The 23,794-nt window shown below is 41.4% G+C and overlaps 2 protein-coding genes across 6 annotated transcripts in view; one reads left to right on the forward strand and one right to left on the reverse strand.

Moving 5' to 3' along the window:
- Window positions 1-21,161, reverse strand: part of c9orf64 (chromosome 9 open reading frame 64) — a 39,167-nt gene extending 18,006 nt beyond the window's left edge. For 2 of the 4 annotated variants that reach the window (XM_087135240.1, XM_022254122.2), the window contains exons 1-2: window positions 20,951-21,161; window positions 12,339-12,394 (exon numbers count right to left, since the gene is read on the reverse strand). The gene's annotated coding sequence lies outside the window, so the exon portion shown is untranslated. Of the gene's footprint in view, window positions 1-12,338; window positions 12,395-18,449; window positions 18,630-20,950 lie in introns of all 4 variants that reach the window. The other 2 variants (XM_087135242.1, XM_087135238.1) reach the window with 2 other exon arrangements.
- LOC110989604 (uncharacterized) overlaps window positions 1-23,794 on the forward strand; it is a 31,383-nt gene that overhangs the window by 1,245 nt on the left and 6,344 nt on the right. Inside the window, exons 2-10 of one of the 2 annotated variants that reach the window (XM_022254113.2) lie at window positions 4,569-4,659; window positions 8,097-8,323; window positions 8,902-9,097; window positions 10,083-10,229; window positions 10,640-10,840; window positions 12,085-12,231; window positions 13,190-13,294; window positions 13,878-13,997; window positions 15,678-15,776. In XM_022254113.2, coding sequence (XP_022109805.2) covers window positions 4,569-4,659; window positions 8,097-8,323; window positions 8,902-9,097; window positions 10,083-10,229; window positions 10,640-10,840; window positions 12,085-12,231; window positions 13,190-13,294; window positions 13,878-13,997; window positions 15,678-15,776 — 1,333 coding nt within the window. The remainder of the gene's footprint in view (window positions 1-4,568; window positions 4,660-8,096; window positions 8,324-8,901; window positions 9,098-10,082; window positions 10,230-10,639; window positions 10,841-12,084; window positions 12,232-13,189; window positions 13,295-13,877; window positions 13,998-15,677; window positions 15,777-23,794) is intronic. The other variant, XM_022254114.2, reaches the window with a different exon arrangement.

A 23,794-nucleotide genomic window follows, 5' to 3' on the forward strand; every position in this document is an offset into this window, starting at 1 on the left:
ATTGGTTACTACCCGCCATTTTGCAAGAGCCTCAGATATGCGCGCCGCCCCAGAGCCTTGCTGCAAACCTTGTCATCTGATTGTTGGATCATTGATCACATCACTGAATAGTTCCTTCCATTCAACAGTACAGCCATTGAATAGAACATCATTTCACTTGACTGGTTCCTACCTACCCCTACCCCCAGAACTATGGGGTCTATCGTCTGCAGCGGAGGACGGACCCTACTAGTCTCTAACAGATGGATCTCAGACTTTATTCTCTAAAAAATCCTTTAGGGGCATGAATTGACCAAAAATGAAAAGAAAAACATGTATGGAGCTACATAAGCATCTAGGATCTAATTGCAAAAATGATGAAAAAAAATGAAGGAAATCATTTTTAAAAATGGCGTTCCAGCCTGAGCCTTTAGCTCGCTGAACATCATGTGCTACTGCAGTGCCGCTACAATAAATGGAAATTGAAACCCATATAGATTGGCAATGATTATTGTGCAGTGCCCTAACGATAGACTTTTGGAAGTCACGTAACAGTTACCTTAATGTTAGCCACTTGGAAAAATCAAAGTGCGCCACATTAGTAAAAGGGGCTGCGTGAAGTTGGGGTACGTTGACAGAGCATCAACAATAATATACGTGGCCAAGGGAAATGTTAACATGAAGTTCTGGTCACATAGAGGTCCGAGGGGACATGGCCAAGATGAACATGTGCATGAGTGACCAGTTACAATGTACATGTATTTCACAGGCCTAAGCATATTATATACTAAGGAAGCTAGTAACACCTGTATCTCTGTGAAAATATACCGTCACCATTTTCACAAAAAGACAAAAGTCTCTCTAAAGAACAAAATCCAGGTTTCGAGAAAATTGCATTTAAAATTGGTGTCTTTTGCAAACATTCCTTTCCCCAAGACTTGACTTTCCCTTGACTATAAACAAGCTACTTCATAAAAGGTCAGATCTTAAGACACAAAACCCACAAAATCATATTTTTAGGAATCAATTAACATTGTTTAGTAAACAAACACATTTGTCTGTACTTGAAAATGCTGGATTTTGTGTGCATTTTGTCTTTTTGTGAAAACGGTCCGTATTGGCAAGTGCTAGGTGCAATTGTTACATTTTCTGAATCACTTTTGTCTCTTTGTGAAAACGGTAAAATGGATTTTGCCCACAGTTGTGCCCTTTATTCATGTGGATGTATCTATGAAGGACTACTTTCTGTCTTCATGAAAACAGTAAATGCGGATTAAGTTGCATTTTGCCTATCAAGATCATCTTGATTTGGCTGATTTGAGTAGATTTGGTAAAAAAATGACTACACCACCTTCTAGACAGCAGTTAGCTTTGCTGATTTTGCTAAAAAACAATTTGAAATGATCATGATTTGAAACACTTTTCTTTCTTCGTGAAAACGGTGATGATATATCAACATTTTGAAATAAACAAGTTTCATGGTTTTTAATTAAACTGTTTTATGTTTAATTCAGAAATTATCCCTTAAGCTATTCACCAATTTAAGAAACACGCTTGGTATCCCGAGATTAAGTTTTTGAGTTGCGTTTGGCTATTCACATCATATGAGGACACTGTAACCACTCAAAAATTTTGATTATAGTGCCTGATTGGGCACTAGACCTGTTAACAGGATCATTTATATACTCTTCTGTCAACACTGGGCCCTGATACTGTACATGGGCAGTTCTGAATGTTTTAGGGCATGCTGTTTTCAATATATCAACCCTAACAATCCTCAGTCCTCATGTTTAATAATGGTTTTGCCCTTTCACCCACGTATATTCATAACATATGTTCAGTTATTAAAAATTAACATCTCTCCAAACTACATCTTTGGAAAGAGACAGACCTTCCAACAACTACGTATACCTGTAAGAAAATCCTAAACAAACCATCAGACATGTACATGTTGAATGGAATTAATCTTAAAAGTTACAGTGCTAGACGTTTTGATGCTACCAGGAGCAGAAACTTTTCAGTAGCAAAACCGACTTTTCAGTCTTGGCGGGAGCTTTCTCAAAAGAAAAAAACTGAAACATTTGGTCCAGATGAAAGAGATACTTCTAGTTCTACTATAGTTCTAGCTGAAACATCAGGCCCTTGAACTTTGAAAGCCATCTACATGTAAACCAACGCAGCTGAACTGATTTTTAGCACCTGAGGTACCAGTACATGTACGTACATGTGTAAATACCCACAAATAAACACTGATACATTTGTGCATGCATATTGGGGTGGTTTTTGGCATGTTTCCCATAGTTGTACATGTACACCATAGGCATAGATCCAATCGTGTACGTACTGTACATGTACAGTACCTATTTGTTCATGAGTTTAAAGTTACATTGAACCATACCAAGCACGTAATGCACACAGCCATTACTTTGCCCCTTGACCGGATTTCATTCAAATCCCAGTCACATTAGTGTTATCTCAGTGATAGCATTTCAGGTACATGTAAATAATGAAAAGGCCTGATGTGTGGCTGGTCTTTTCTGTGTACTGTGGATTTTCGATAACAATACCAAGATTTAGAAGTGAAATATGGCTATGCCCAAATTGTCTGCATGCACCTTGCTTTTGTGGCAATTGGATGAGGCACGTAAATGTAGTTGTTTTCTGTACAAAAGTTCAGGAAGGTTTGGAAACATCCATCAAGAATCTTTTCAAACAAACTTTTCTTAATAACAATAATGTCATGTGTTGATTGAATTTTTAACCTGGTTTGATTAGTCCTTGAGTGTAAAGAATTCCCACACACAATTTATGGTACGGTACAGTTGAACCTCGTTAATAAGAGCACTCTCAATACAAGAGGCTGCATATACCAAGGAAAATCATAGGTCCCAATCCTTTGTTTATCATTGTTTTATTCCTGATAATACAAGGTTCCTGTTATAACAAGGTAATTTGCCAAGTCCGAAGGGTCTCTTATTAACAAGGTTTGACTGTACATGCAGAGTGCAGTGTACAGTAAAGTTGCATGCATGCATCTGTTAAAAGTTTGGTAAAGCAGGTACTCAGATCCCTACCAATCTGGGTCATGGTCAAAAGCAATTTTCATTGAATAATGGAGGATGCAGACCCATGGACAATATCATCATGTACATGTACATGTACTTGGTCACGCTTCCTGAAGAATGGTCAGATCCTGGTGCACATGTACATGTAGCTCCATACACTTTTAATGAGCGTGTACGACATGCACACTGTACATGTAGAGGACAGTGATCGGCACAGTTGCACATGTACATACATGTACATGTACTTTTGTCTAACCCTCCTTTTGCTGTAACAAGTCACAGACAGTGAAACATTCCTTCCGCTTGGTTTGCCACAGTACACAGACACATTCAGTGGGCATCACTCGACTGATTTTGACAGGTGGGACAAGTTTGTCAAGAACGCATCTCTGCACGTACCCTTAAATATTGTGTGGATTGGTCACATGCCATCAGGTGGTGTAACCCAGGGTGTTGTATTTGTCATTTGTTCTTTCCTGAACAAACACATACATGTATTATACCAGTACATCTCGGGATAGTAGAGTGTGCCAAGGTGCACACGTGTACAAGTGTAGATGTGTGGAACAGCTCGTTACATTGTATAACCTGCCAACACAAGGGCTGTAGTGGAAGAAGTTGAAGTTGAAGAAGAAGGCCTCTCAGAATAAATTTACTCATCAGTCCGGTTTAAGCAGTTAACAAAAGTACATACTATAAATTTAGTTGATTCAGTTTTGCAACCACAGAGCACAACATGTATCTACAAGTCCGTGAACTTCAGTCTCTGATGCCAGAGAGTTGTTGGCATCTTGGACATTATTCAGAGGAATTTGAAAAACATTAGTCAACCATACATTCAGTTCATGTGCATGTGCGTGCTTGTGAAAAGAAGAAAAACTTGAATGTGGGTTAATGGGGTTAAAAACCATTGCAGTTGAAGTCACTGACTGAACAGCGGAAAGGTGCATGTCCTGTGGAGTTGTTCCCTGTTGACTTACTCAGCACAGTAATCTCAGTGTGATCAACCCTCATCAGTCCTGTAACAGACCATGAATGCTATCAACTGATTTGTCCACAGACATCATGTGATTTGGGAAGCTGTTGGCAAATAAACAAATGAGCCTTTTTTGTTGGGTCTGATTGGTGTAGGGCTATTTTGGGTATGCAGTGTACATGTGCCGGTACCTCGGATGCTGTGAAATTCTTATGGTGTTTGCATGTAACCCAGACCTTTAATTGAAATACAGAAAGTTAACAATGTTAGCGAAACATTGAGGCAAGTTTAGGACAGAGAATGCATGCATACTAACATTTTCAAAAGTTGAAACCGACATGCATGTATACGTACATGTATACATTTATGGGAGTCGGCCAGTCATAATACATGTACTTGCAACATCAAAAACATCTGATTTTAAAAAAAGTCAACCATTCAAAAAAAATCATCATAGACGGTGCACATACACGTAGCATACTGGATATTTAATCTTGTTCTCAGGACTTTGTGACATTTGGACCTTTTTTTTTTACATTTCATTGCAGAAGATGGTGCACATTTGGAGACAAGCAATGCTGAGCTGCCTCGCTGTGCTTATGATGTGCCTGTACTGTTGTAAGGATGTCTTGAGCATTGGTATGTAAATGTATCGGTACACTGTACAATATACACATAGTTTGACCCATTGTGTTGTGCATGTTGCACTTTAAGCCTTATCCCCCAAGGGTTGCTGGCCCTAACCTTCCCCATTTACACAGAGTTAAACGCCCATATGGGACTTTGTGCACAGAGGCTGTTGGACTTTGTTTTTCTGAGGCATGCCAAACCCAATGCAAAAGCCAGCTGTTATGGGCCTACCAGACCTATCCCCACAGAATTAAACACTTCACTACTGTTTTATTCTGTGTGGTTGGGGAAGGTTAGGGTTAACGTAGGGATGATATAGTAAAGCACCCAGTATCTTGGCACCTTACATCAAAAGCCAGAGTACCAAGTACCTCACATCAAATGGAATTTGTACAGACTATAATCCGGTGAGGTGCCATTGTTACTTTGGGGGCACTCTCATCAATGTAGATCTATATGGCTGAGTTGCCAGTAAACTTTGGAAACTGCCCCATTGCATGCCAACTGTTCTAATTGAATGGGAACTGTTCTGAGCTCTGAGTTTTCAAAGGCCCAAAAATCTCAACATTCTGATTTCCGTAAGATAAATACATGCTCATGAAAAAGTCCCGGTGTTATTTGCCCCCTCCCCAAAAAAGAGGGTTCTACTTGCTACAGTACATCAAAAATGGTTATTGATGTACATGTAAACACTTTCTCTCGCACAGCTGCTTGTTTTGCTGGGGGCTCCTACAAGGGTTGTTCTGATTTCTGATGGTTCAAGTCATGCCATTGGTCTTTAAAGCATGGAGAATCTAAAGTGATTAAACTTGGTACCACCACAAATTCTAATTCAGAATGCATTTCTAAGGGTCACCTACTGTGCTCTTAATTGTACATGTACACATGTAGTTTTGGGATTCAGGCCACCTGCATAGTGTATATTGTATGCATTGGAGACCCCACAGCGATGGCCAGATTTGGGGTCATAGCTTTACACAACTTTGTATGTCCAGCCAGGGCAACTTTTCATGCAAGATTCCAGACTTATACCCACACCCATTGTGCATACCTCTGGCACACCTCAATAGGAGGTCAAAGTGTCAAGTCCAGTGGGCACCAGAGTCCAATAAAAGTGGTCTCATTCTGAGCTAGTTACAGTTTAAACAGGTGGTCAGGGATTGAACTCCTACATGTATGTGTAGATCTACATGTACATAAGTTAAATGAATTGTTCTTCACAAGCTGTGAAATCCCTAAGAATGTACATGTAAGATGTATTTCAGTGTGCATGGTTGCTCATCGAAATCCTACCACTGACTCATGATTCGTTCACAGCTTTCTGCTCCTCAAAACCACAAACATATTTACAAGTTTATCGGCACATCTCCATTCTCACATTTAGTCTGTACATGTACAATGCCTTTAGGCTGCATAAATAAGCACTCGTCCAGGTAGCTGAAATCAATCATCAGCCTCCTGATGGAAAATGTACGTGTCAAAACTTCTATTGAACAATACTGGTGATTTGCTCTATTCGATAGAGTAAGGGTAATTCATTATTGCAAGGTTACCAACCTTCCCTCAAAAGTTGTGACACATCATATCTGCAGAAATACACCCCCCCCCCATAATACACGTACATGTGTACCAACTGGGAAGTGGCCTAGTGGGTAGAGTTCATAGCTTGGCATAGGCACAATCATGGGTACCCTTTTTTTGTTACAAACCTGAGACAATTATGAACAACAGAGCAATGCGGGATACGGTACATGTACGGGGAACTCATACTCGATGAAAGTTTAATCTCACCACATTGTTTGAAAATAGTGTTCATACATGTACATTTAGTGTAGACACCCGGATGTACGCTTAATTGTGGGTTTGCGCAACTGACAATCAGAGGACTAGCAGCTGGAATCCAGCCGTTGGTCCTTACATGTAAATTTGCCTTTTTCCACCCACAAGTATGAATTGGTGTAAAGAAGATGCATGCCTGCTAACACTGTGGTAGGTTAAATTGCCAACCATTCTGAATGCTGCTGTGGTGAACTTCTCATGCAGCCCCACCATCTTGATCCAAGAACTTGCCAAAAAACACACTCGCCCATCCTCTTACATGAAATGTTTACTTGTACAGATGCTGTGTACCGGATACAATTTATATATTCTTCCTTCTGTTTTGTTTATTTTGTCTCTTTATAAAGGACGAGATAAAGATTGGCTCAACTTTAGTTTTGTAATGTACATGTATTACCACCTGATGACCTTACAGTATGTACATGTACATATGTTGCATAACTGCATTATCTCTGTTGTCTTGGTAGCAATGTACTTACATGTACCCTGTACATGTACATGTGTGTGCAACAAAGGAGCTGTAAGGGTTGCTATGACACCTGTACTTACCAGTATCTTTGTTTTTATATTTTCATATTTATCGGAGATATATGGTCATTTACTGTAGAATGACATTCAGATCACGTTAACCATCAAAATCCGCACACATGCCATAGATACGTGTACATGAAGCGGTACATACCAGCCACCATTCTAATCAACTGAACCGACTATTTCTGTATTACGGTGTAGGTACATGTACATTTATGTGAATGGTCTCAAAGATTAAAGGAAGATTAATCATTGCATGTACATGTACCATCCATGTAGGCCTACATACATACGTGTAGCTACCAATAACAGGTACGTACATGTACATACATGTATACTGTGCGGTACATGCGTATATGCCCCATGGAAAATGTTGTGGCCCTGCCCTGGTTAATTGCAAGTATGTGTACTGTGTATACTTGTGTGCATTTTAAAAACCAAAATAAAACACAAATACTGCACAGGTACCAATACAACCTACTGGTACATGTACCGGTACATGTGAGCAACCTTGCCTTTTTTTGCGATGATATTTTTGCCCTGGTAAACTTCAAGTACATGCAGTGTAAGTACTTTTTTAAACCCAAAACAGAAATACAGGAAAAGTGAGCATGTGAGCAGCCTTGCCGTGTTTAGGATAATTCTATCAGGTTTACATGGACAACTTCTTCTGTACCAATCGTAATGCCTAAGTCAGAGCCTGTAATTACTTGTAAGTTGTAAGTCTGAAAGGATATTTTTCAATTTCAAATGTGATTGACTCATGCAACAGGGTGTCAAAATTGCAGCGTTGTCTAAAATTAAACAGGGTTTGATTTCCTTGTATACGTACATTATGTACACTCTTACATGCACCTGTTGTTGAAGACTGCAAAAATCTGCCAATGAAGCACTGGCCTGGAACTTAATGAACTCATTTTCTTGGTTCAGTGCAGATTTTAAACCTGTCATAGCCACTGCTGTTATCTACAAATGCCAAACCACAGCAAGAAATGGGTTTTAGACTCTTCTATCCCCCACTGAATATTCTCATCAATCCTTTGGTTTTGTTGCCTCTCGATTCTGTCTGTGCCTAGATTGCAACAGGACCATAACCATCACCTCGTCCAACAGAAAGGGTCTGTTCTCCTCCTACCTGTTCCCTTCCTCTTACCCCAAGCTGCCCGAGGCCTACTCCTGCTGGTTGACCCTCATCCCGGATGACCCCAGCAAGTACATCCAGCTCATGTTTGAAGATTTCCACCTTAGCAGCGAGTACGTGCACCATGAAGAATGCGACGCCGACCAGTTTGACTACTTGGCTGTAAGCACTGTTTGAATTTGAATCTAGTGCGCGAGTGCGTCATCAGATCCCACGCGCAAGAGACCAAATCGGCAGCATTTTGTTTTAGTAGAAACCAGAAATCTAAATCGTACGTGTACATGTAACTTGATTCCACACCCTAGTGGGTAGCCCTAATCCCCTAGGGGGTAGCCCTAATCCCCTAGGGGGTAGCCCTAATCCCTTAGGGTTTATGTAATATCCTGTTGCAAATGGAGGATTGAGGATTGCTGGGTGAAGTTGAAGTTGTTTGGCGTCACTTCTTTTATTCACTATTGGCAAGGTAAAGTTTAACAGACATGTGGGCGGTGGCATACAAACTCCCCCCCCTTCCCCCGCCCCAACATACAGGTAGGTATGTGGTCCTCAGATGCCCTTTCCTCCATTTGAAATCTTGAAATGAACACAACCTCAATACGAGCTGCAGTTCACCTGCTTTCAGCGCCTATACTGAATAAGTATGGTACACCCACTGGTGTACGATTCCCCACCCCCTCCCACTGACATCCACCCAGTTACGTCACTGTGTGTACATGTACAGTATGTCATTCTTGCCCCAGATATACTCTGACTCCACAGTGGCTAGGTACTGCGGCTGCCGTAGACCAGACATGTTGATTCATGACGGTGGGGAAGTCAGGCTGGAGCTGCACGTCAGGCCCGCTCGCATCGAGGAGTCGGAATTCAGGGGATTTCAGGCCCGATTCCGGTACCTCACCGCCACGGAGTACGTGAATCTCGGCGACGTCTATTTGTGTGAGTGCAGGGAGACATTCTGCAACAGCAAGGCCTTCGCTGTCTGAGTGTTTCGTGTGCTCGAGTTCATGTCAATCACAACGCTGGACAGCTTGGCATTCAGGGGGAAAAAGTAACGCTGAATATAAAGGGTCACAGCTGACAGAGTCACCATTGTCACCAACTGCTCTTTAAATGATTATAGTTGAAAAAAAAAACAAAAAAAGAATTGCATTGCATTGACCCCTTTAACCCTAACCCCTAGGGACCACTGAAATCCTGCATAACCTTGTTGGGTTCAACATGGTTAGGGTTGAGGCTTTTTCAAAAGTTGATCTGATGACTTCTGACTAATTCGTTATGCCGAGTCACACCTTTCACTGGTTCTCAAAGGGATGGCAAGAATACACAAAGGCACATAAAATTGCCACCAACACAACCAGGAGTTATTCAAAGACCGAGAGTTGAGTCATAGGCCAGTAGGTAGCTTTTGGCAATGTTTACATTTAATAGCCAGTCGGTAGCAACAACGGCTGTTTTTTACTTAAAGTGTGTGATTAGGGCACAGCTATATAGATGACATTGCCAAGTGCATGGCAAAGCACATGCAGTCTAGTTCAAATTAGACACGAGGTCTGTCTCCACAGACATCTTGGACTGCTTGTGTGTGTGTTTAAAACCAATGAGGGATTAGCATGCACACACGTCCACTGATAGCTACTTTGGGCAAGCGTGGCAGTTAAGCCTGTCAGTCCTCCCTGCCCCTGCAGGTTGTCAGATCTTGTTCATTCACCTTCCGCTGCAAACTGCTTTAGCTTCGAAAGAATGCGCTCATTATTTTTTATGCACGACATAAGGGCCGTTATAACTTCTGCTGCTGTTTATCCGTTGAAACTCAGTAGGTGTCAAATAATTTCTGATTAGACACTGGTAGATAGAGAACAAATTTTTAAAACATGTTTTAACCCTTTCCGCTCCCAATTTTAGCTTGAATTTTTTTTTCCAGACTCTGCAAAACCAGATATTAGCAACGGCTATGGGACTGTGGATGTTTCCATTCAACCCTTGCCGGCAGCTGTCACTGCCAGAGTTATAGATGGCCTCTACTACATAGAAGCAGCACCTGAAATGAAAATCTACCTTAAAGCATACAGTCAGTATTTCAGTGTTATACATGTACTGCGATTCCTCAAAATGCACAGTTGTGTTCCTTATGAGACAATTACATATCTGTTCCATTTGATACTTGATGTTCTTTTTAAAGTGCTGTTCAAAAGGCAATGCATATTCATAGTCGATAAGGTAATTTATGCATTGTTTCCGGTTCCAGACCATAGAATTCCTGTCAAAAGGTCTTGTCAACAAAACTGTGAAAGCAAATTGACTGACATCAGAAAGGTGTTCACACCAAAAGTCACCAGAGTGGTGACTTGGTCCTTCTTGAGAATTTACAGTTCAGCATACTTTCAAACAATGTTTAAGCAGACTCCGAATTTACTGTAACGTGGCCACCATCAAATGAAGCATCTGAAGTTTCTTCCGTCTTTGTGTTGCGGCCAACAGTTCATAATGCCGATCCCAACAGCGGCCCGATTGAGGTAAGAGATGGACTGACATCCCTGTCCCCCCTCTTGTACAACGGCACCCTGGAGCAGCAGACAGAGGTCACCTCCACCCAGTCGTGTCTCTACATCCGCTGGCGTGGGACCATACGAGACACCACGCTCACCTTGGATATGGCGTTCACTGCCTTCAAAGAGCCAAGTAAGTCCACCTGGCACACGCCACAGATTGGCCAGGGGAACGATTGAAGAGGACGCAGTGCACAGGTCCAGTGACATTCTGCTGGTGCTGAAATCTGAGATTTAAGTGAATTCAGCTCTTGAAATGAAGTAGCATCCGGCAGTGCTCAAAGTCCTGGCGTGATGTTCAGATTGTAGGTGTTTATGGCAAGATTATTTGAATAGTCGCTCACTGTTCTGCCATGTTCTGTTGACATGTTCCATGTGGTACATAAATGAAATTTGTAACAGAGAGACAACCGTTTTCTTACAAACTCAATCCTAATCTAAGCACACATACAGTGTATTCATGAAACGAGTATGTACACTATCTCCATTGCCCTGATCAAACCATACGGTATGAGACCCATTCTATGAAAATGAGCCACATGTTTCCAGAGTCATTTTGAATTTGGCCTTTGAAAGAATCTTGCACAGTGTTTAAGCAAGAAGAATCCTCAACATTTCAACATCTACACAACGTCCATTTTCATTGTACCAAACTGAGTGATACATCAAAACAAAGAGCTCAAATTCCTCTATCTTATACGAAGTAAAACTCAAAAGTAGCTCCGGAGACTCACTTTTACAGAGCGGGTCACATATGTGACCCATACCAACAAAGTGAGTCAAGGTCAGGGAGAAGTTTTCCATTGCTGGTCTCTCATGCAGTTCTTTCGACAATTTGTTTCTGGATTTGATTTTTGGGGGCTGCAGTAGGAAACCTGTCAACATTTTCATCTACATAGTGTCTGCATACGTCAAGCTGTCAAACCGTGATGTGTAAAAGCAAAACACCAACAGTGAACCTGTCCAAACAAAGAGCTAAGGACACTGTTACCAAAGCGTGTAAAATGAACAAGTAGAAAAGTTCCTAACCTCAGGTGTTCACAAGACACCCTGGTGATATCAAAAGCCAGCCCAACTGAAATTGGCATCCCACTGAGTCACCCCACATGTGAATGCTATTTGTGACATCCATGTACCACTGGGCTCTGAGTCATCATCCTTGTTGCTTATAAGTCACACAGTATACCCCCTGCTTGTGTGATACTGGCAGTTCACATGACGTACAATCATTTTGACAGCACTTTCATTTTATTCTGCATTTTGTCATAAGATTCAAGTTGCGTTGTGAGAAAAAGTACTCTTGAAGCTGTTTGCATGTAATCAGGCAGTTTGCCTACTGGTCTGAGCTTATTTATCTCTTATTCATCATCTCTTAAGGTTCACCGGGAGAATGCAGTGTTGGGAACTTGTATTTCTACTGCAAGAACCACCGTTGTATAAGGAGTACACTGACATGTGATAACATTGACAACTGTGGTGATGGGTCGGATGAGGCACGGAACAGTTTCAGTGATGTCTGTCATGGTATGTGCTGATCGTAGCTGGCAGAGTTCCAACAGTTAGACCTAGCTCTTTGTAAAGTAATCTCCCCTGTGGTAACCTTTGCAATGAATGTGTTTTATGCAACTCACCAATTCCTCGTGGTTCATAAGTACACACATGTGGCAGGGAAGTCACGAGTGCACATCTGTCAGAGAGAAATGATATGAAATCCTTTGTTACTATGTCCAATACTGGGGTTTGCAAAGAATTTTTCGATATGCCCCAGTTGTTACTGGTGCCCTTTGCAACCAAAAATGTTCAGGACTGGAACTAGAAGTGTGATGAATTTCTCTCAAAGTTTTTTCTCTTCGTCAGTGTGAGAAAACTGTTACTTAACTGGGGTTAAGCATGTTGAAAAGTGCATTTTTTTCAAACATCTTAAATTTTCTGAGCTTTTACAAACAAATGAGGGTACTGTTACTGTGAAGTTATTCCAGAGAGGACACTGCTCACATCGTAGATTTTTCTGTCCATCTTGTGAACAGCAAATTTGCTCCCTGAAAACACTTCCAGGAAAGGGTTGGTCCTTGTTCATTTCCGTGTCACGCAAAGAACAATGAATCACCAAAGAAGACAAATTTAGACCAGCAAAATGTCAGATATTCCCCCAGTCTTTGTGCAGACATCGGTGAAACAGGTTTTTCTTTCTTGATGACATCACCATTTGCTCATGAATATGGAAATGGGCACCAGCCTAAAACACAAAAGGTAGCAAAGTACATGTACTTTTTAAAGTACCCCAAACAAACTTCAAAATCAAGTTGATGAAATATCAAAGGTGCATTTTGAAGGACTGCACTAAAACAGAATTGCAGTGCAGGGACTCCATAACTTACAGCTAGAGGTCACGTAAATGTATCTCACGGTCGGTATTTTTTTGTCAATGAATGTTTATGCGCTTATAGTTGGCCATCTTCTGTCCTATCTACATGTATTACAGAAGATGTCTGTAACCCCTCTCCCTGCCTCAATGGTGGGTTTTGCAGCGCACCAGGGCCTTCCTGCAGGTGCCCCTATGGGACCTATGGCGAGTTCTGCCAATTCAGTAAGCGTAAAGCAATCTTGTCATTAGGTCTCCTAAGGCGGATTCAAACAATCCAGACTGTTAAAGCCAAATCACCAAGAAACGTAATTCTTGAGTAAATCGGGGATCAGTTTAATTGGCTGCCTCAGAATAATTTTGGTATTTCGGTAGAAGATCCCGAAAGGTGGGGAAGCATTCTGACAATTTTGGACAGGTTCAAAATTGTCGGGGTGATTGTCGGTGTCAAGGACAAATTCATGTTCACTTTCATGCCAGTGTCTGCTGCCTATCTGTTCCACTATTAAGTCAACAAAGGAATTAACATATATTAGAAGTACCGGTAAAAGCAAAGTTTTATAACAGCTAAATAGGCTGGTTTCTTGACCTACTGTTAAATGAATTAAAGAATTAGAAGGCAGGGGCATGACCTGGCATAATGATTTATGTAGACATTTCTCCACCTTTGGAATAGCAGAATACATATAGTAAGGAGTGTCTTACACTGTACATTGAGAGCAATGTTTCATGTCTCTCTAGGGACAATACATTTGCACAACTGACCATTTGCATTGAAGAATGTTTTTTCCCTTTGTTTTTGATTTAGCGAACATGGACTGCTCGTCCATGCCATGTCAGAATGGAGGAACATGTGAGCCCAGGTCTGATGGGCCCGGCTTCATTTGCTTTTGCCAGGGAAATTACCTGCAGCCATTCTGCCAAGAAAGTAAGTTTCTCGGTATATTGAGGCTTTGCGTGGTAGCCATCTTGCAGGGCAGTTCTTTTTTGTTCCATAGGGGAACTTCCTCTGGGCATACTTCTGTGGACCAAAAGTGCCAGCCCTCAAGATGGAAGCTATGCAAACCCTCTATGGCTGTCTTTTATGGAGGACTGTTTTCCCCTCTGTAAAAACAGTGACATCACTGTCTCTTCAGATGTAGGTTGTTGTGTAGTACCAATTGCCTGTCAGAGGGTTGAATCTGACCTTTCATGTCACCTTGTACACATCTCTTCAAAATATTATCCCAACTGCTTTAACCCTTGCGATACTTAATTCAAGCCGATTCAGCATTTAAGCGGGGGGATTCTTTTGACCGTGATGGCTGGGCTGCGGTATGCCCAGTATGCAAAGCTCTGTCCAGCAGCAGGCCCCATTGAACCAGCAGCTGCATGGAGAATAGACTGTATGTGTGGTATGCACTAATCCTCACACAAAGCCACGGCTGTGGACCGCTCCTGGTATGAAGGGGTTAAGGGTTATTTCTACACAATGACACATGAAGCAGACTGTGTATATAAGATGGATAATACGTGGAAGGAGGTCAGCAATCACTTTCTGCAGTAACTACCGGTACCTTTTTTTACCTCTTGGACTCAACAATGTGATATGAATGGGCTTTGTGCCCCCTCGGGATCAGATGACTCAATCGTACAAAACAAAGTTGCTGCTGACAGCATTGTATGCTTGGTGCTCATCAATTTCTTTATGCCAGGTGACGTATAGGCTGAGTTTGGGTGGCATGTTCCTGTATGTTCACGAACAGCTCGATTTGATGTTCGTGGGTCAGCTGCTCAAACGCCAGGAACAAACAAGCGGTTATCACAAGCAACATGCAACATGGCGGCGTCCATGTATGTTATTCGAGAATTAAGGTTTGGATGGGCTGAACTCCTCTCTATATAAACAGGAACATTCATTTCTGTTTTATGGAAAATAATTAATGTTAATTTGGCAAAATTTCCCATTGTCTACATGGTCTATGGCTTTGGAAGCCATCTCTCTGCTTTTTGCAGCTGTTCAAAAATCAAAATCTCACAAGTTTTTCCATGTGTTCCTATAAAACCCTGACGAGGAGGTGGTGTGTGGTCCTGTTCCGAGAACAGTGTTCTTGAGTCGTGTTCCCGCTGTTCGAGCAAGAGAACAAGAAACCCGTGTCAAGAACAGGCCGCCCGAACTCGACCATAAGTGCCCAGGGATTCCCTGTGTTGCAACATAGAGGGCGTTTAAAAACTGTTCTGGTTAATTCTGTATGCAGTGCCGGGTGACATCTGTACTCGTTCCCACACTTGAGTGATTGCCAGTTAGGTTGTGCAGAGGCCTGAGCTTATCAGTGGGGGGTTGAGTGTTTGTAGAGGCCTCGGATAGCTGCCTGCCACGCAGCAGGGCATCATAGCAGACGTTGCTTCATGATAGTGTCTCAGAGTTTTGTGGAAATAATGATGCAGAAAGGAGTGTCACACAAATCTTGAACACAGGTCAGCAAAGGGTCAGCGCTGTTAAGAAATTGGTATCTTGTCATTTGCAAAAAGCTGGTGTTTCCATCCCCCATCAGTGAGTGGTTAACCCCATCAGTGAGTGGTTAACTCTGTCAGTGAGTGATTAACCGCCCTGTGTCATTATACACAGGCACTCCTTGCCGGCCGGGTGACTGTAACGAAGGGAGCTGCATCGATGGAGTGTGCAAATGCCCAGAAAGATATTACGGCAACCGCTGTGAATTCATTGGTAAGTGTGCATCCTTGTTTGGTGTGTAGCTTTGACCTGTTTGGCTTTATTATTTAAGATATTGTTCTGGGTATTTAAAGAAAACACTCTGCTTGTTGTTGTGCCGTGGTATTATGATGCTCGTTTGACAGGAAATAAGAATGTGTAAAAGTGTGAGCAGGCATGGTACCTGCAGTTTGGACCTCCGCATAAAAGAAGTCCACATAACGTAGTATGCCGTGACGTTGGATGTATTGGTGGGTGTGCACAACGAACCGCCCAGATCCTTCCAAACCCTGGGCAAGGTCTTGGAAAATAAGATCATGACAGCTTACAATGCTCATCCATTGTAATTAAAGGGGATGGGTCATGTAGGGTTAAATTATGACGTTGTGTGATAGTTTTTCAACCGTCATATATACAAAAAGTTGGATTAACCCCTCTTTTATGTCATTAAATCAGCAAGAATTGACGTTTTCTGTATGCTTTTTTCAGTCTTTGCCTGATTTCTTCATAAAAACTTATCAAAGTTGGTCAATGGGGGCAGCAGACAAATCTTGGTAGAAATGTGTCATCATAGGGTGGACTCGACTTTCCAGACCAGAATGCATAGTTCTGGCTAGCAAGTTGATCGGTCCGCACAAGAATAATATTCTCTGCTTTGGCGCATAGTCCGGTACGTAACTCATACGTGTCAAGTCAACCACATTTGGGCTTGTTTCCTATGCCCTTCTCTTAACATGGGGGCAGAGCTATTGGACAACTAACTAGACGCGTTGAGTTCATTTTGTTTTACATCGCGCCGTACACATGTAATAATTTCCATCGTGAATTGTGAATTTCAAAAGAATGCCTATAAACTCTGTTGTCAGTGGCTGTTGTCGCAATCAAAACAATTCCTCGGAGAGCAGTTTTGTAGATTCCCAAGCGATTTTACACACCAGTGTTTGCGGGTTAGATTTGTGGATAACACATAATCAGCTTTTTACGAGGACTCAAAATTCCAAAATACATCATGCATGTTTATGTACTGTACTGACACATACATGTACAGGCATACATGAACTACGCGTAAACAATGTAAAATGGGACTATATTGCACTGGCGCACATGGACTATTTTCTGGTGCAATTAATGCCCTATGTAATACGGTTGTCATGCAACGCATTGATGCCAAGCAAGTGACTCGCAGTGCACGGTGAAAAAAAATTGTCGGAATGGAACACCAACTTTGTCCCAAGTAGGCCAGCCTATATACATGGACAAAAAAACACTTCTACTATACCGCTTTCGAATAGCCAATGGTAGGACAATTACGTCTAATGGTGCAGGAAAAAATCATGACCCAGTCAGTGTCTTGTTGTCGATCCTCCGGGTCACCGCCATGCCCCTGGCCAACAGCCTCGAGTTGCAACCTGAGTGTATTCTGGTTCAAAACTGATAAAGCAATATTTCTTGTGCCTCATCAGCTCCTTCAGTGTCGCTTTCTTTGTCAAATGAATAAGACGAACATGACAACTGATCGCTGTGATCAGAAAAAGCATCAATGCTGGAATTATCGTTGCTTGAGTCTGACATGATGGCATACGCTAACGCTACTACATTACGTACGTAATCAACACGCCGTTGCGTAACATTAAACAGTCACCGGATAAAGGACTCCATCCTATGAGGTCACAATTCTTGGGCATTTCTTCAGACAACTTTCTGTACCCGACGGCTGTTGTTTAGCTCCCAGAAGGGAGTGAAATAGGGTCATGAAAACCATAATTTTTAACATACTTCTGCGCATTTTGAAATTATGTAGATGTGTTTTTTGTTGTGTATATATGTTTTATGCGTTGGTGCATGTTTTACAAGAAATCTTCACAGCACGGCCCATCCCCTTTAAGCCTGATCGCTGTCAATGTGTAAAGTTCTTTACCATAAAGATCCTGCACATTAGTAAAGTTTTGGGGGTATTTGGATTTAAGAATATTTATGATGATTGCATGGCAGTGTTTCATATTTAAAAAACAAAGGTTCCCACCCTTAAATGAATGTTTGTTTAGCGGGCTTTAATTACCCTTACTATCCCAAATCCTTCAAAATCCTCCAGGCAAGTTTGGTGGATTGAGGCTGCATGGCAAAATTACAAATTGCTGATTGCGAAGGATGCATTGTCTCAAGGTTGTGGGTTAGACCTTGTGTTGTTTATGTTCAGCCATGCCTAAATTCGCGCCCACAAATATATTTGAAATCCTCCATACTGCTCCAGGATACCATTCACACTGCCTCAACACAATGAGAGGAATTGCCTGAGGATTTGAAGGATTGAGGTAGTGGGCACCCCTCCACGGAACTTCTACAAGAAATATTGGAGGATTTTTTGAGGACTGAGGCCATTCCCAATTTTTCACGGGGGGTGGGGGGGGCAGTTGGAGGATTTTGAAGGATTGAGGGTTTGTGCTCTGAAAAGAACCTAGGCAATAAGGGTTAGACATTCAAGACCAAATTAGGAGAAGGGATGCCAATTAATTAATGGTCCATGTCAAACCCATTCATAAATACCTATTGAGTCATATAGATTGAGAAAATCATAACAAGTGATATTGTTCAACAATTATACACTTTATGTCATAGTTTTCTCAAATACCTCTCTAGCCTTGTTACGGTATGTCCCTCTCACAAATTAGTCGGAAACAACTTCCTTACATGGAGATTGGTGCTCGTGTGGGTTGGTGCGCATGAGATGGTGCAGAATGCCGATAAACCAGTGCAGTGTGAATTTTAGACTCCCAAAATATGGTGGCATTGGTAGTACTGTGCAAACCAAGAGACAGACTGCGAACATTCGACCAATACAGCAAAGAAAGGACCACATTTCATAGGAGTCTGGAATTTCATGTAAAACCAAAAAAGTGTTTCGGATTATAAGACAGTCGGTGCTTTATCAACCGTTTCAAACTGGCCATGTGGCTGGCTTCATTCCAACAGGAATGACAAATGTGTCTAAGGTGCCTGGACATACACACGTACATGTATTTATGAATTAAAAATACAAATTACATGTACATGCAAAAAGGTTTATAAAAGACAGTTGATATTTAGCTGTCGCAAATTTAACCACATGGTATTTATCCGGCTACCAGTAGACAGGGCCCCCTTTGATGCATACATGTATACACGAGTAAGCCCATCAAGGTTTTCAAATTACATGTACTACTAAATTCCAAGTAGGGTTATTGGTCTAGTGGATAGCACACAACTTGATTTCATACGATACTGTTTTAGCTGGCTTTGATGCCCAGCTGTTTTTCTCTCTTTTTTTTCAATCCCCAAAACTTAAGACTTGTCTTCTTCGGTTCTTTTTGAATTGAGTCCTACATTTACTACATTTACTTTTGCTGAATCATGGCTCTGGAGGATGTTCTTTTAAGGGAAAAACATCCGATATTGTAAAATGGTCTTATTCCCACCTTGTGAATACGAAGTCACAATGACTATGTTGGTGCAGAATGAGACTAAGACTGTAAGCATCTGTTTGTCAAAAAAACCAGTTACTTCAATTGTCCTGGCAAAATATCATTTAGTTAAACTTGCCGGTGACGGCTACATGTAATTATACAGTGCCTCTATAAAAATGTGTGGACATATATGAGTAAATAAAATTTTCAAAAAAAGACTAATCAAATAAGGTAAAGATATGGATTAAGAAATGCATGTAGCAAAAACCTGTCCATATATAAATATGTCAATCTCTCTTTGAATCTTCCTGCTCTAATGTTGTTGATACATACATGTACATTGTACATGTACCGGTAGCAGGATAGAGCTGAATTGACCAGATACTTCTGACATATTGTACCTATTTAGTACATGAGTCAACCCAGAAATGAGTACAAATCGGATTGTTTCAATTTTCAGAAGAAAAACAAAAATTTCAAAACAGAAGTCTTGCGCATCGCACATTATCAGGGAAGTGTGCTCATCTCCGATCAGCTTAATACTCCCCAGAGTATGGTGACCTGAAGATTGTACACATTCCCAAGACCCGGTTCATGTACATCATTGGATCGAGGGGGAAATCATTGCCACAGAGGTGCACAACGATATGCGACATGATACAAACCACCCAACAGCTGTATGTGTACTCGTAGACTCATCCGATTAGACACCGTAACTGCAGTGGCACTGCACCGACACGCACATTCCTCGGATTGGCGTGTGCGCATTTGGCAAATCGCGACACCCTATTGGTACTTTTAACAATGCAGTGATAGTTGGACCATGCGCTTGGCTTTATGAATGATGCACTTCAGCACACGCATCATTAATATACACTCTGGAGTGTAATCATTAACAATCGTACCTTTTAAACCACAGTGCATAGGTTGAAAACTGGATATAAATTTACTTCATGCTTGGGCAGTAAAAGAGGATGATATTTATTCTGTGGGATGGTTGACAGTAGAGCCAACTGAAAATTCCTAGAAAGAACAGAAAGGAGCCGGAACCCTGATAATTGTGCATTCTGTTCAGTGTTCACTATGATTAAATGCGCTTAGCTACATTTTGTCGCAGTCTGATAAAGTTCTTTTTTTTTCAAGCAGAACCTGTGGCATCTCTGTTAACTTCAACAAATACACTGTCATAAATTGTTTGCTAGGAATGTACTTGTGCAAGCTCTCCCCAAGGGTGTGAATGAAGGTCGTAATCTTTGCCTGTCTTGATTGGCCTTGACCTGTTATTATTGAAATTGTCAAAGCATGTCATGACTTTCATCTGTATTCATAATTCAGGACGAGGGCACAACAATGCTGCAGCTCAGATGCAGTCAATTGTGTCTTCAAAAATACTGGTCTGTCTACTTTGTTTACTCCACAGCTGCACTTTTGCCTACCAGAGGCTGGTAAGCTATGGCTGGTCATTTGAACAATAGCTAAAAAATATAAGCCACACAGTTAAAAAAAAATTCTATGGAGCTAGCAAAGCAACGAAAAGATAAATACTTAGAAATAAACTACCACAGACAGACTGAAAATAAGGGCCCTCTGTAAAAATAATGGGGCAAGTATACTTTACATTTTGGGGCAAATTGGACACCGGCCATTCTGGAAATTCTGGTCACCCCTGAATGCACATAATAGACAACATGAGAGAGGTCTACATCCCTGTGATCTAAATGTCTACGACACTTCACCTGTACTACTCACCAAATGGCCTGGGTTCAATGCGGATATATCACATAGTGCTTGCTTTTAACGCTTTTCATTACTCTGAAGAACAGTACAGGTGTTCATTGTGGCTGTATGACAAATCTGAAACAGTGCAATATTAGCCTATAAAGTTCATGCGCCGTCAAGCAGGATGAGGCAAAATAACAAAGTCCATGTACATACACATACATGCGGCCAATTACTTTTTTATGAATATTCTCTATTCTGTCATGATGTTGCTGAAGCTATCAATTGTGCTGCTCATGGCAGGATTTGTTTACGTCACGCATGAAACAGCGGTATGGCAATACTGTCACAGAACAATGGCCATCATTGCTGCCGGTACCAGCACCTGTACATGTTCACTGATGTTCCATGTTTTTACGTTGGCATGTCAATCACTTTGATTCACATGAGAGAGATACATTTGATATACTGTTGCCACTGAAGTGTCACTCATGCAAGAGCAGTAGGATTTCCAGCACAGTGGGCATTCATAGAAGTGATCATGGTACCATGGGCAGCCATTGATGCAGGGACAAGTGTGTTCCTGTTGTGAAAGCATTACAAGTGTAAATGGTCCTCATGAAAAATAAAATTGCTAAATCAGGATGAAATGGACAGGAAATTGTACATGTATGCTGTTGCCATTCCACTGTGATGACTGTCCGGTGACAAATGGGAGACTCCACGGCTGAGACAAGTTCCACCATGCAAAGTACAGTACATGTAAACTCTCTGTTTTGGGGGGTTTTTTCTTCCAGGATAGGGTTTTTGTTACATGTATATATTCATAAATACATGTACCTTAGACCGTTAACCATTCCAATTAATGGAGAGTTGAGGTGGTAAATTACTGGCTGATTGTAATCACTCAACTGGTTTCATATGAAATATATTGACGCCTATTTATGGCTAACAGACTGTACTGGTATTTACATGTACATGACAAACATCAGTGTCATGTACATGTAGGCATTCGCTATCCGACAAGTGAATCCACATTTCACGTAATGGGCACTGCACTCTATGCTAGCACAGCAGCATTCTGCATCACAAAATTCACATTACATAGCATGCCAATTTCCACACAAGATGTTTGTACTGTTCCCCATTAGGATGTTAAATGTCCTAGTGTGAAACTGCCCCGTCACGCATGGCTTTGATTGCCTTGTTAATGTTGTGCCATGTTTAACCCAGTGGGTTCTACGGCCATCTTAAATCCTAATGCAGTGGCACATGATATACGGTACACAATATGGAGCCCTATGTGTGGCTTGGCTCTATCCTGCTCGGTCTTCCACAGCCCGGCTTGTGTCAATGGCTCCTGAGCAGCTCTCTGTCTAGGGCTGTGCTGAATATCTGAATATTCAAGCGATTATTGAATATTCGAATATTAGTTTCCAAAATTGAATATTTGAATGCAAAATTCATGAAAAGGAAGAGAGAATTTTCTTTTGTTAAAAATGAGAAAATTCGCACCATGGAGGCTTGTTTAAAGCAGATTCAAATGAAAAGTGACAATAAATATGTCTTACAACAATACAAAAAGTAAATTATTCATTAGAAAATTTAAAAGGAATAGAAATTTTCAACAGGGCAAGAAGTATTGTTTGTCTGTTAAATCTTGCTAAATCGTGGCCTGAGATACTCCTAGACACGATGAGAATCTATTATAATGATTATAATGTACAATTGTGTGCATTATTGCAAGCGATTTTGTATACTGTATGGTTTGTACGTTAACAATCTGCCATTCGGTACAACTGAATATTCGGATAGTCAATGGAATTAAGGTCAAATATTCCAATTGACTCTGCCCTGTCAAAGTTCACCAAGCCTTATTGTTTGCACGTGAAATAATTAAGCGTCGTTTGAATGGTGTTATGAAATATTTGCTACAGTATCCTACCGTCCCACACAGAGGCCTTAGGACTGTAAACACAGTCGGCCTCCATCAGCTGGTCCGAGTCTCTGTGTGCAAACAAATGACGAGAATCACCCAAACTGGGTGACAATTATAGACTTCATCAGCTACTGCTTAAAGAAACTGCATACGTATGGCAGGCACGACTGAGCGGTGAATGTGCCAAATCAGTACAATTAATATTAACTGGTTATCCAGTTTTGTTATCATTTTCCACTCGCACAAAGAGAAGGTAGCCTTGTTTTCTGGAACACCTTCCTTGTCTATGAGCATCACTTAAACTGAAAGGATAAACAATTATTTCTTTTCCAGCAGGAAGACAATCATATAGATCATTTTTAAGAGGCGCCCATGTCCTGACCCCCCCCCCATTCCCCAGTGCATGGTTTGTTTGTACGCTCTTGAAACTGGTGTGAGAAAAATAGACAACCCATCTGCAACGGTTCCCCTTTGAAGTATCCAACTAGTACACTGGATATGATTGTAGTGACGCTTTGTTATCGCACTCTAGGAGGCCTAAATTTGGAGTACACAGACTCTGGACACTTAGCCTAGTTACATGTAGCCCACGGAAATGATTCACCTCCTTGCCAACAACTGATCTGTGTTGGTATACATGTACTGACCCAGATGTTACAGTAATCGGTGCTGTCAGTCAGTACTTTGTGTCATATCCACGTGGGTATTGGTTTTTGGTTCAGGGGTGATAAGCTCTGACACAGCTTTACCCCCAAGACTTGCTGTCCTGGATACAGATTTTGATGGTGGTAATTTAGATCACTGTTTTTAGTTTCCGTGCATTTCATCAGTGCACATGTACAAGTAATACCAACACGTACTGGTCAGTCTTTCTACATGTTCTTCTTTGTCTGGGGAATTTTAAGCCACTCAAATAGGACTTGGCTTCTTGCAGC

Source organism: Acanthaster planci, linkage group LG04 (assembly GCF_054643075.1).
Source record: "Acanthaster planci isolate LZ-2023a linkage group LG04, COTS_SCS, whole genome shotgun sequence".
NCBI classification, from domain to species: domain Eukaryota; kingdom Metazoa; phylum Echinodermata; class Asteroidea; order Valvatida; family Acanthasteridae; genus Acanthaster; species Acanthaster planci.